The following is a 13,352-nucleotide window of genomic DNA, read 5'->3' on the forward strand; positions in this document are numbered from 1 at the left end:
CGGAAGTATTAACTTGCACCCGGAAGTGTTCGCGTTCATTGCGGCTACAGCCCTTTGGCATACCAAGGGCTCCTATACCCGGATGTAGGTCCGCTCGCTTCTCGTCTCGGTAGTTCTTCTCGTCTGTTCGGGGAAGAAGAAGAAAAAAACCCGCCTCCATCTCCTCCTCGAATGTGAGGGACAGGCGAGGCGACCCCCCACAGCGCATTCTAGCTCGTTTTGACTGCACTTCGGCTTCCGTAGGCCTGGCTTCCGGGCTATTGGTTGGGGAGGCCGGAAGCGTCGGCGGAGAGAAGGAGCTGAAGCAGAAGCGCTGAGGGAGGTTAGCCAAGATGGTGAGCTGTTCGATGAGGATGAGGGGAATTGGGGCGGGGGAGAATATAAAGAAGGGAGGGAGAACTTAAAAGCAAGGCCCCGCCCCTAGCCCCGTCTAATCTAACCACGCCGAATCTGCCCCCTTCCCTCCCTGGAAGGGTTGGCCTGCCCCTGAGGGTGTGTCATGCCTCAGAGGCTGTCAGGAAGCTCCTGGTTCATAGGAAGCTGCCACATACTGAGTCAGACCATTGGTCTATCTAGCTCAGAATTGTCTTCACAGACTGGCAGCGGCTTCTCCAAGGTTGCAGGCAGGCATCTCTCTCTCAGCCCTGTTTTGAAGATGATGCCAGGGAGGGAACCTGGAACCTAGATGCTCTTCCCAGAGCGGCTCCATCCCCTGAGGGGAATCTCTTACAGTGCTCACATGTCGTCTCCCATTCAAGTGCAAACTCTGCTTAGCAAAGGGGACAATCCATACTTGCTACCACAAGGCCAGCTCTCTGGTTTGAATTAATTAATTAAGCCACCTTGGCGCTTCTCTTTTAAGAAGTCAATTTTGCATTGTATTTGTATCCCGCTGATAGAGCTCTAGATGTCATACATTCATTTGTTGTCTATGTGCATTTTCTCAAATGTCAGTTGTCCCACTTGTCCGCCAAGACTGGCTCCCAAATCCACTTACCGTTTAGAGATGGGGTTGGTGGCTTCTGGTCCCTGACAGTTGGTGGTGCAGTCTGCGTGCCGGGCTCTTCCCTCCAAGCCAAAGGACCTCGTGGTGGATGGTAAAGATGCCAGCCCATGGAAGCAACTTCTTATCAACCTGCAGAGTCTTCTAGCCCCTAGTGATACAATCTAGGTTTGAGCCTCTTTCCTCTGGGACTCAGATGGATTTGGAAGATGCCTGATGGTAAACCCACAGAGGCAGTCCTTCCGACAGTCTGCAGAGTATTCTGGTCACTGATATGGCCCAGGTTCTTGTATAGATTTCAGCAAAGCATTTTTGTGCTTAGTTTCTCTACAGGGTTGGATCTTATATGTGTGAACTACATTTGCAGCCTGGCTAATCTTTTAATAGATAAGTGGTTGTTAGTGAATAAACAAGAATGTGAGAGATTTTCTCAGTGGTTATTTGCTTTTCAGTCAAATTTCTAAATCACTTTACAACCAGTGTGAGTCCCCCAGGTTCTCCTGCATTTCTGACTCTGCCCTGCTTCACATTAACTACATTTTGATTATCTTTCCGCAATATGTATTTCACCTGTGTTCATGGTATTTATGGCAATAACTTTCTCTCATGATTGTGCTTGGCTAACCCCCTTGGAACATTATAAAGCCATAAAGCAAGCAATCATGTACTGTGTGTAGTCTGTCAATCTAATAGGAAGCTAGTTAGAGGGGGAATGAGACGAAATGCTACTGCTTGTTAATGCAAGGACTTGTGTCCCTGGTCATAATGACTGAGGAACAAAGGAAGGACGTATACCAAGTCAGACCATTGGTTTATCTAGTTTAGTATTGTCTGCTCTGATTGATAGCAGCTCTCCAAGGTTTCAGGCAGGAGTCTGCCCCAGCCCTACCTAGAGATGTTGCCTCTAGAGAGGGATTGAACCTGGGCCTTTCTGCATGCAAAGCAGTAGCTCTACAGATGGCTGCATCCCCATGGCTGTCTTTACAACAGACAGCACTTGCAAGTAGTCACCCATCTAAATGCAAACTAGGGCAGGACCTGCTTAACAAAGGGGACAGTCCAGGCTCAATACCAGCTCTCCTCCCCTGAATCCCAGTGCCTTTGTCCCCTTGGCCACACTAACGTGGTCTCAGATGGGCAGCTAGGGATTCATTTTCCAGACTTGGCTGTTTTGCACTGGTAGAGTCTTGTCCTGTGTCAGGCCTAGTAGTATCTGTGATGAGCAGAGCTGAACAGCTCCTGCAATGCAGAGGCGGACAGCTGTGTGCATGGAGAGTTTCTGTGCTAATGCAGAAGTCCCAGTAGGGTGAGTTATTAAGACCAACTGCATTACAGTATCACATAGTTAAGCAGAGGTCTGGAGAACTTGAAAGTTTGACTCCTTTGTGATATTTTTGCTGGTCCTAATAAAGGTATTACCCAACTGTGGCTTTTGGAGGTTAGTCTAATGAAAACAGCCACCTACAATGCTGTGTAAGGGAAGAAAAGATGGAGAACACAAGAACAGCCCTGCTGGATCAGGCCCAAGGCCCATCTAGTCCTGCATCCTGTTTCGCACAGTGGCCCATCAGATGCCTCTGGGAAGCCCACAGGCAAGAGCGGAGAGCATGTCCTCTCTCCTACTGCTGCTCCCCTGCATATCATTTGCGTTTCAGAATTTATGCTCTTGAGTATCTTACATTACACTGAGTATCTTACAAATGAGCCCCTGGTGGTAAAACTGCCGCCCTGTAACCAGAAGGTTACAAGTTCGATCCTGACCAGGGGCTCAAGGTTGACTCAGCCTTCTATCCTTCCGAGGTCGGTAAAATGAGTACCCAGAATGTTGGGGGGCAATATGCTAAATCATTGTAAACCGCTTAGAGAGCTTCCAGCTATAGAGCGGTATATAAATGTAAGTGCTATTGCTATTTCATTTTAAAAAACACCGTTTCTAGCTTCTATGGCTACAAAGATATGTATGAAAGTAAGGTGGCAGTGGGAGTGTTGAAATTTCAGAAGCCGGTACAGTTAAAGAAGATTCTGTGGGTTGGGGATTCTGGAAAACTACAAGAGAGACTGGAAGTTACAAGAGAGATTGACTGTTCTGTTCAGTGAATGCTGGAAAAGCTTTTCTGTTATTCTTAGGACATCAGTTGCATAAATCAATTTTGTTTTTTGTAAATTTATTTTTAACATTTCTTCTTCTAACATTCAAATTTCATTGATTTTGCCTATTAATTTGGCTTGAGATGTTTCCTTCTCTGTTGCTTCCTTTTATTTAACATTGTTTATGTCTCATCCTGTTTTTTTCCATCCTCCCCCTCCCTTCCCGTCTGCAATCAACTTCTTCATCCAATCAGGCTGGGCACAGAGTAAGTTTGTTCATCTTGGCCTCTTACTAATACTGGTGGCGGTAGGTGTCAACTCTCAGTGGCTCTTAAAATGTTTTGTAGATATGGATTGAAGGACGTCTTCCCATCTACAGACAACACTGCAGCTAAACTTCCTGCATAGAGTGAAAGTCTCTAATCATTTTGCTTCATTGTGGTGACTTTGCTTCAAAAGATGGTGGTTTAACAGTGTGTGTGTTCCAGGGAGCACTGCAACTCCTCATAAGCATATCAGTTGTTTCTCAGTGATGAGAGTAGTAGGATATTTGAAAGCAGGGGACCAGTGTCCCCTCTAACAAGGATTCCCAGATGTTGTTGACTACAACTCCCATAATCCAAGTAAATTCTGGGAGTTGTCATCAACAACATCTAGAAATCCCTGTTAGAGGGAACTCTGCAGGGGACTCAAACTGCAGTTGCTGTGAGACTACAGCTCCCATCTTCCCCATTCACAATGGCCAGGAGCCAGGGATTATGGGAGCTGTATGCCAACATCTGCAGGAGGGCTACAGTTTGAGACCCCTGCACTAAACAGTCAACAACCACGTTACTTTTAAGCAGGCCTGCTCAACTCCCCCCCCCTCCGGTCCTAGTCCAGCACTCTAACCAACCATCACTTTTTAAAATTTGCAGTGGAATACAATTTAAATCAAAACACTCATCTGTTTAATATTCAAGTGCTGCTTACCAGTACTGAAGAATTTGTAAAGAAATATTAAAGTATGACAAGGAGGCAGTGGCCACACTCTACCTTAAGGAGGCTGCCTTGGTTTTAGACACAAGCTTTGTTCCTTTCCAGTACTATACTCCGTGTTTGCATAAAGGGACAAAACTTGAAAGAAAGATGTGGAGCTTCTTGAATGAGGAGACAAAAGCCATCTATTCTAAATGTTCTTTCTCTCCTTTATAAGTTGGTGTTAGTGTTGGGAGACCTTCATATCCCGCACCGATGCAACAGCCTGCCAGCTAAATTCAAGAAACTGCTCGTTCCAGGAAAGATCCAGCATATTCTCTGTACTGGAAACCTCTGCACGAAGGAGAGCTATGACTACCTTAAGACCCTGGCTGGCGATGTTCATGTAGTTAGAGGGGATTTTGATGAGGTAAGGACATCGGATGGATTCCTGTTCCGTTTATGCCGTTTTCTGTACAAGGTTGGCTGCAAAACTGGTTCTCGGAAATATTGACCCTGCAGTCCTGTCAGCTGTAGGCAGCTTCTTCTGGACGTGCTATTTTTCCTCCCCACATGAGAACCAGTTTCTTGGTCCACCTACTTTTGCCATCACATTTCATAATACCCTGTTTTCATATCTTCACAAGGTTAAACTAAAACTGAGCTCTGGGCTACATGTGTAAGCAAATCTAGAACACAAAAAATGACGTTCATCACAAGAGTGGCAAAAGACTGTTGCTGGACATATAATGTGCTCTCTTTAATTCTAGAACTTGAATTATCCTGAGCAGAAAGTGGTAACTGTTGGGCAGTTCAAGATTGGGCTTATCCATGGCCATCAGGTTATTCCATGGGGTGATGTGGCCAGCCTCGCGTTACTCCAAAGGCAATTTGATGTGGACATCCTAATTTCAGGGCACACACACAAATTTGAGGCATTTGAACATGAAAACAAGTTCTACATCAACCCTGGATCGGCAACAGGAGCCTACAGTGCTTTGGAAAAGTGAGTTAAATCTGTCACAAGAAACTATTTAGGTGGGGTTAGGGTCATTGTATTTTACTATACAGTTTGAATAGACTGAGTACTCATGAATGATTGATCTTGGTTATGAGAGGCCTTGACAGGTTCTCTGGATCTAGGAATCAGCCAAAAACATTTGAGCCAAACAATAGATAAGCAAGGGTTTTCCTCCTACCTTACTTTTCCACAATCACTTCTACCCAGGTTTCCCTCCTACCTTGCTTCCACATAACTGAAAACTGAGAGCACACACAGCTCCCAAACCCAGGTAGAACTGAGCCATTTAAAAGGGAAGCTCTGTTTAACTCACTGGGACTTACTTACAAGTAAAGATGCAGAGGATTGGGTGGCACAACTGTTATAACAAAGCTGTTTGACATCTTAATTGAATTCCACCATAATCTCCTTTTTAACAGCAACCTTACAGTTGCTGTTAGCAGATCAGTACAGTTTTTACAGCTGTCATTTCCACTGCCATGAAACTCTGTACATCAAGGAATACATTCAGGGTTCTGATCCTGGTGCCATCTGCCTGTTAGAACCAAATATCTAAGTGCATCAAGCAACACATGTCCCAGCTTCACATTCCTGCCAAAGGAAGTTGCTTGAAACCTGCATAAGTGACACTTCCATTATGTCAGTCTACGTAACACTGACACCATATTTATTCCCAACTGAAAAGGGAGCCTTAGGCAGCTAGACTCAGTGATGTTTGCTAGGTCCAAATCAATACTTAATTTATACAATAGCAGGACTTCACAGCCCAGGGCTTGACAAAACCCAGGCGCCAGGAAGCCCTAGCACTAGGATATTGCAGTATTTTGTCTGAGTCAGCCCTGGTTCTGTTCTAAGCATGCTACTGGTGGAGGGGATAGAGATAAGCCCCTTTATGCTCCTCCTCCACAGTGACATTCCTAGAGGTCATTCACACAATCAAAAACTGTGTTTTATGCTGTCAGCAAACTAACTCTTGACTTTCCCCCCTCAGCAACATCATTCCTTCATTTGTGCTGATGGACATCCAGGCTTCCACAGTAGTTACTTATGTTTATCAGCTGATTGGCGATGATGTGAAAGTAGAAAGAATCGAGTACAAGAAATCTTAAAGCAAGCTACTCTGCCTGGTTCTTCAACTCTTCATTTCTCAGCATACACTAAAAAGGTCCACAGTGTTTGCAGTATTGTTAGCTTATAAAAGGACTCCTCTTAACCTTGTTGTGTAAACCAAGTTTAGAGTGCTTGACTTCTTTCACAAGAGGTTTGCCTTGGCTTACTCTTTTCTTTTGCCTAAAAGTGGTTACAATTTGTAAATACTATTCAAAGTGCGCAGCAGAATTCTGTCGGTTCATCATGTGAACTATTCTCAGTCTTGTAATAAACATTTAAATTTAATTTGGTCAAACTTATGTTACTTACAACTTAAACCTTTATGCTAAACTGGGAAGCAGACACAATATGCGTTAATTGTTTTTTATTCAAGGAGAAAAATAGTTTGTTACAGAACAGAAGTTACAAAAAGTGACTTCTGAGTGAGCTGTAAAGTGCTAATAACAGGAAGGCAGTGTTTGAATTAGACTATGTACAGGATAGAAAAATAATCTAACAATAACAGTCTTTCAATAGCAGTTTTGATACATAATAAAGCTTTAAATACTCATCGTATATGAAGTTTCAAAATCTCATTCCAAAGGAGACGTAGAGAAGCAGCTCTTAATTCTTAGGAGTATGATCGGAAGGTCTATGCCCGCTCACTGAAGTACATCTGAAAGGGAGGAACACACAGAAACACACAAACACACCTATCAATAATGGAATTGCTGGTGAGCTAAGCAATATGCATAAAGTATTAAATCCACTGGGTTTTGAAGCCTAGTTCGGTCTCAGAACTACAGGTTTGATTACTGGTGACACATTTCGGTTGAACTGCTCTTGTACCTGCCCCATCAGTTCTACAAAAGTGCAGTGGGCTTTAAGAAAAAGCAAAGCACATTACCTTCACAGTGTCTGAAGAGGACATGTTTGTTGGAACAGGATTGCCAGAATTGTTAAGATACTCTGTTATTAGGGCTGCCGCATCGTCCATCCTGTACAGTTTAAAAAAGAGGGAGAGAGAAAGTGTCTGCCTGAAGATACTTTGCCTCCAACTTGGCACTGTTCAAAAAGAACAAAGCCCATTGAACTGAGAGGTGGAATTAGGTGTGTCCTTCCCTCCCACCACAAAAAGAGCTCTGTGGCCACCTACCTCTGCTGATCAACAAGGTTTTTCACCAGGCCTTTCAGTTTGTCGGGACCCATTGCTTGAACATTCATCAAAGGGAAGAACTCTGCAGCTGCAAATCCTCCATCCTTCACACTTACGACGTGGTCCAGAATCAAATGCCTGATCTGCAAAGTGGGAGGAGAATTATCCGAGTTAGGTCCATAGGTGATGAGAAACGAGTGAATGTTGTCAGGTCTCATTTTGCACAGGAATGGGAAGAAACCAAAAGGAGATGAAGTTCATGTACCTGGGAAGCCAAACCGGCCAATTCACCCTGAGTCATGTGCTTCTCAACTTGTTGTAGTATCGTCTCAAGCCGATACATAGTTAGGAAACCCTGGAGGTGGAGATAGGATTGCAGGTGGACCTCATTATTCATGGTTCCATTCCTCGCTTACAGCCATGAATAACGAAACTGTAAATAACGAGGCATTGCATCTATGGGAATTAGGAGGTTAAGTTCTGGAGCCTGGAAAATGACCCCAAAACAATTCGGGGGTGGGTGGGGAGCAGAAATAATGAAGGAGCAGAGCACTGGGCTGTGGCCACCTCAGATCTGACGCTCTCTCACACTCTAGCTCCTCTAGTAATGCATACATACAGTACTGTAATCACGAAGCTTCCTTACCCCACAGTTGACGTTTAGCACTTAGCAGCACAAACCCCAGGTCTTACAGGTTGGCAAGTTGGCCAGAGGCATGTCACCGCATTGGAGCCAGTTCAAGTGAACACACACAGGAGTTCCTTCACTACCACCCCAAATTTGAAGTTACAAAGCACAGATACGAGAATCACCCTACCGCAAATATTGAATCTGGTGCTTATTTTTAAACCAGAGATATGCGAAATGGCAGTTAACAAGGCCCGCCTGTATATCTTTTAAAATTGCCCAAGAATGGACAAGTCATCTGAATGCAATGCTACGTTTGTTGACACATCCTTGAATCTTATAGACCTGATGTTCAAAAGGGTTGCAAAGGATCATACTAATCTCACAAGGTATGAAAGTCCAGGGTAAATTGTGTCAATCTATAGTAGCAAACCCAACAGTGTCCTATGGCATCTTAAAGACTAGCATGTGTTATGGCATAAGCTGTCATGGGCCCCCCAAGTCCACCTTCACTGTGTGTGTGATCTCCTTAATTTGTCTTTTAAAAAAGGAGAGACACTCTGTTTTTTACAGAGTGGGGCAAATGGAGGAGAAGACATGTCATTCACATGCAAAGCACAAGCGAGTACAAAATCTGGTTGTAGTAAGCCAAAGGCCAGAGGCCACTGTTGATAAATTAAGCATCACAAGGAGGATGCTATCAACACCTAAATACAGGTCATTTGCTATCTAGGTAAAGAGTGCCGTCGAGTCTGTGTCAACCACAGAGCCCTGTGGTTGTCTTTGGTAGAATACAGGAGGGGTTTACCATTGCCATCTCCCACGCAGTATGAGATGATGGCTTTCAGCATCTTTCCTATATCACTGCTGCCTGATATAGGTGTTTCTCATAGTCTGGGAAACATACCAGCGGGGATTTGAACCAGCAACCTCTGGCTTGCTAATCAAGTTAATGGCACCATTGTGCCATTAGGTGGCTCATTTGCTATCTAGTGAGAATATATTCCTGGAAGTTTGTTGAGCCCAGTTCTGCAGTATCCAGGGCTAACTCAGTGGTTCCGCCAACTGGTTGTCAAGAAGAACCAACGGCTCCACTTCTAGCACTTTGATAGGTGGCAAAGATTTTCCTGATTTCGATTCACCTCACCTGAATCTGTTGAGCTCGTTTCTCAGGCTGAGGAATCAGTAAGAGGCACCCAGAAGCCAAAGCCAGTAGGTCTAACTGGGCATACTGCTTTGCAATCCCCATTATATCTAGATCAGACAGGACAGGACACCTTTGGGGAATGGGGAAGGAAAAAAAGGAATTTAGCTACAAGTTTTCCATAGGCTAACCACCCCCTCCCTCCAATGGCTTACTAGTTGGATATAATATGAGCATGCAAACTCTTGTACAACGGTTGTGTTGCTCATGCATCTCTTCTTCCTCTTGGTTCACCACCACCAATACAGGCAGCAGAATGCAGTGGGGGGAAAAGACTGCAGTGAGTGTGAGAATCTATGTGTCTCTGGTAAAGCCCCTTGCCTACATTAAGACACTCCCCGCAAATAAAAAAAAGCCTGCCTTCTGGGCTAAGAGCTAGCTTTCTGCTTGCAGGGAGCGTCCACAACTGGCACCCTTCAAGCGTAAATCTAACCTGAAGCACTTCAGTCTCCCACAGCTCCTTCTGTGGCATATGGGAGAGACTGCCAGTCCCCAGTGATTCCAGGCACTTGGCATCTATATTCTCCTGCACAAGGTAGGTTTACTTACTCCAGTAGTGTCTTGAAAGATTCATGGCATGCTTCCAGCTGACTAGGACTCGGTGGACACGAAGCTACAAACACAAACACACTCAGGGGATGAATCTCCCCCCTCCCACAAGTTGAGGTCATTCACACAAGTCAAAACTCTGTTCTACCAGAGTTTGGGAGCTGTGTGTGCTCCCAATTTTTGTCTGTCTGGAAGGTAGGAGGAAAACCTGGGTAGAAGTGACTGTGTGGAAGTAAGGTAGGAGGAAAACCTGGGTAGCTTTTCCTCCCACCTTGCTTCCGCACAATCACTTCTACCCAGGTTTTCCTCCTACCTTGCTTCCGCACAACCTAAAATTGGGATTACACACAGCTCCCACACCCGGGTAGAACACAGTTTTTGATTGTGTGAATGGCCTCATTGTATTCTCCCTCATAAAAACAGCCCCGGTAGATCTCAAGGCCCATCTAGACCAGCATCTTGCTTCCCAAAGTGTTGAAGTGTGATCCCACTGAATTCCTTTTGGGCATCTGAGATTCCATCTGGCACCACCCACACATGCTTTCAAGTCAAGGCAAAAACTAGGCAAAGAGGCACCTTCTAAAGTTCTTATATTTGGCGAGGGGCAAGAACTGCCCCATTCCTCCCCAGCACAGCATCCTTCCAGTGGCTGTTGCTGGTGCCTAACTTGTTTCTTTGTAGACTGAGAGTCCTCTGGGGGACAGGGAACAATCTCATTTTGCAATGTAAACAGCTTTGATTTTTTTTTTTAAATGGAGAAGCAGTATATAAATAACAGCAGTTAGTAGTTGACAGCCCTAAGGGCAAGGAACTTGTAATTTTGTTTGAGCAGAAGCTGAGAGTCTCATGGCTGCAGAATTCTGCAGACATTTCCACACTCAGTTGCTTTTCTGCACTTCTGCGGAAGTGTGGAATACAGAGCTCTGTCTAAAACACACAGTAGCATGACGATGACTTTGGTGGCACCAGTAACAGAGCAAGAGACTAACCTGCAAGCAACGGGTCCAGAATGACACTCTGCCAGGCTTGGCTGAATTTGGGGATCTGGGGGGGGAGAAAGGTAACATGCATCTTAAAACACCTGAAAGAATATCACACCTCTTGCTTCCACACAATCACCTGCACCCAGATTTTCCTCCTACCTTGCTTCCACACAATCACTTCTACCCAGTTTTCCTCCTACCTTGCTTCTACACAGCCTGAAATTGGGAGCACACAGCTCCCAAACCGGGGTAGAACATAGTTTTTGATTGTGTGAATGGCCTCATTGTATTCTCCCTGATAAAAACAGCCCTGCCAGATCTCAAGGCCCATCTAGACCAGCATCTTGCGTCCCATAGTGTTGAAGTTTCACCAGCTGCTTCACAAGGGATCCTTTCCCCAGTTCCATCAGGATACTCTTCCGGTTTGACGTTGCAGCTCAGAATCAGTCAGCTTTATTAGAATGCAAGCATTAGTGTGGTTTTAAAAAGTTGGAGAAAGGCTGTGTAGTGGTATTCTATTTAGTGGTTACTTTCAACTGGAAGGGGGTTAATCTCTATATTACAGGCACCAGCAAAGAAGAGTCCTGCTGCCAGGGTAGGAAACCCCAATTGGTGGGGGAGAAGAGAGAGTGCGATTGAAAAAATTCAATTAATGTGTGTAGTTGATAAGAACAGGTAAGAACTAGAGGAGAGCTGGTCTTGTGGGAGCAAGCATGATTTGTCCCCTTAGCTAAGCCGGGTCCGCCCTAGTTGCATATTAATGAGAGACTAGACGTGTGAGCACTGTAAGAGATTCCCCTTAACGGATGGAGCCGCTCTGGGAAGAGCAGAAGGTTCCAAGTTCCCTCCCTGGCAGCATCTCCAAGATAGGGCTGAGAGAGATTCCTGCCTGCAACCTTGGAGAAGCCACTGCCAGTCTGTGAAGACAATACTGAGCTAGAAAGACCAATGGTCTGACTCAGTATATGGCAGCTTCCTATGTTCCTAACAGCCTGAGTGAAAAGAGGCTGGGATAACAATGTATGGTTATGTGACACAAGAAGTATAAAAATTGGGTCAGCTGTAAATATTGTGGAGAGAAACAGTTTATAAGAGGACCCTTATGTGGGCTGTGTATGCCTCACGAGGGTGAGGAAATATACTATAAACTCACGTAACAGTTTTGTAATCAAGTAAGCGGGTAACTCTGCTTTTCAGTAAAGCATCAAGACATTATCAGGACTTGTAAATGAACTTTTGTTTTATTCAACTAAAAGAAACCTGGAACTTGTTTGAAACTCTCTCCATGTCCATAACACTACAATACCTCAGTGGAAGAGAAAATGTATAAAGATTGTGAAATTTATTTATTTATTATTTTATTTTTTACATTTTATATCCTGCTCTTCCTCCAAGGAGCCCAGAGCGTCTCCTCACCACTACCCTGTGAAGTAGGTTAGGCTGAGAGAGAAGTGACTGGCCCAGAGTCACCCAGCTAGTATCAGGGCTGGATGGGGATTTGAACTCGGGTCTCCCCGGTCCTAGTCCAGCACTCTAACCACTACACCACGCTGGCTCTCATAAATCCTATACACACACATAGTGGACTTGAGATGGTGGCAGCAAAATAAAGGAAGCAGAAGGAAATGCAAAGAAAAAATATCCTGTGGTCATAGGAAGACCCCACACCCACTCTTTTGAACTCCACTTGCCACAGTTAATATCTGGTTTTGTGGGACATTTGTCAGGCTGTATTAATGGTGAATCTGCTTATTCATTCTACCACAGCCATTCTGGTAAAACAGTGGAGTGTGAGCATGCATATAGAATGACACTCAAAAAACAGACACAGATTCCATGGAGGCACAGATTCACTCACCTGCCATAATGCATGGATTCCAGTGATCTCTACCAAAACTTTCCTCACATAATGAATCTGAAACACGCAATATATTTTTCAGGATTTCATGCATGTCACAGCAGGATGCAACTAAACATATCTACTTTAAAGTGCGTACAGTAATATGCACTAGGCACTGTACAGATGCCACCCCACCCTTAAAAACAACAACCCTGCCCCCCAAAACCACACCCGTACAGGACAGATCCTCCTTTGCTTAACAGAGTTTGCTCTGGTTTGCATTGAGATGGTGACTACATTGAGTGCGGTCTGCTCTAAGGCGCTCCTCTTAGGTAATGAGGCCGTAGCACAGTGGCAGAGTACCCGGCCGTTTTGCATGCAGAGGGTCCCCGGTTCAATGCCTGGCCGCTTCTCCGGGTAGGGCTGGGAAGGACTTCTGCCTGAAACCTTGGAGAGCCGCTGCCAGCCCATGTATGCCAGGTGTTCCCAACTTGTGGCACTCCAGAGGTTGCTGGACGACAACTCCCATCACCCCCTGCTGTAGACAATGCTGAGCTAGATGGGCCAATTGTCTGTGACTATATTATCAGCTTCCTATGCCTTTTCTGTTAGAAGAAATCTGCACAGGCCAAAGCAAAATACGTACAACAACCTGACCTGGCACAGAGCATCTGTGCCACTAGTTCTCCCTGTCTCTCCCCCCCCACCTCTTTTACTGAATATCCCTGGTAGAACTGAGGATGGGTATGTTTCTTTTCTGTTAGCAGACTGTAGTGAATGTATAACACTGAATGTTGCTAAATGTTGTGCAGCAGCAGTCAAGATTAGATCTAA

The 13,352-nt window shown here is 44.9% G+C and overlaps 2 protein-coding genes across 7 annotated transcripts in view; one reads left to right on the forward strand and one right to left on the reverse strand.

Annotated features, from left to right (window-relative positions):
- Window positions 1–48: 48 nt before the first annotated feature.
- VPS29 (VPS29 retromer complex component) lies at window positions 49–6,464 on the forward strand. 2 transcript variants are annotated; one of them, XM_053279750.1, is made up of 5 exons: window positions 49–335; window positions 3,346–3,357; window positions 4,287–4,478; window positions 4,819–5,054; window positions 6,061–6,464. In XM_053279750.1, exons 1-5 carry the CDS (start codon window positions 333–335, stop codon window positions 6,176–6,178), a joined length of 561 nt encoding a protein of 186 aa, XP_053135725.1. In that variant the 5' UTR covers window positions 49–332; the 3' UTR covers window positions 6,179–6,464. The 2 variants fall into 2 exon arrangements, with proteins under 2 accessions (XP_053135725.1, XP_053135726.1); XM_053279751.1 differs by lacking the exon at window positions 3,346–3,357 and having other exon boundaries at window positions 51–335.
- A 64-nt stretch (window positions 6,465–6,528) lies between these two features.
- The window catches only part of KNTC1 (kinetochore associated 1), a 56,757-nt gene continuing 49,933 nt past the window's right edge, over window positions 6,529–13,352 (reverse strand). For 4 of the 5 annotated variants that reach the window (XM_053279728.1, XM_053279727.1, XM_053279726.1 and 1 more), the window contains 8 exons: window positions 12,537–12,593; window positions 10,685–10,739; window positions 9,696–9,759; window positions 9,090–9,219; window positions 7,580–7,669; window positions 7,315–7,457; window positions 7,066–7,156; window positions 6,529–6,834 (listed from right to left, as the gene is read on the reverse strand). In XM_053279728.1, the coding sequence (XP_053135703.1) occupies window positions 6,811–6,834; window positions 7,066–7,156; window positions 7,315–7,457; window positions 7,580–7,669; window positions 9,090–9,219; window positions 9,696–9,759; window positions 10,685–10,739; window positions 12,537–12,593 (654 nt within the window). In that variant the 3' untranslated portion in view covers window positions 6,529–6,810. The remainder of the gene's footprint in view (window positions 6,835–7,065; window positions 7,157–7,314; window positions 7,458–7,579; window positions 7,670–9,089; window positions 9,220–9,695; window positions 9,760–10,684; window positions 10,740–12,536; window positions 12,594–13,352) is intronic. The other variant, XM_053279729.1, reaches the window with a different exon arrangement.

This window comes from Hemicordylus capensis, chromosome 15 (genome assembly GCF_027244095.1).
Source record: "Hemicordylus capensis ecotype Gifberg chromosome 15, rHemCap1.1.pri, whole genome shotgun sequence".
In the NCBI taxonomy this organism is placed as follows: Eukaryota; Metazoa; Chordata; class Lepidosauria; order Squamata; family Cordylidae; genus Hemicordylus; species Hemicordylus capensis.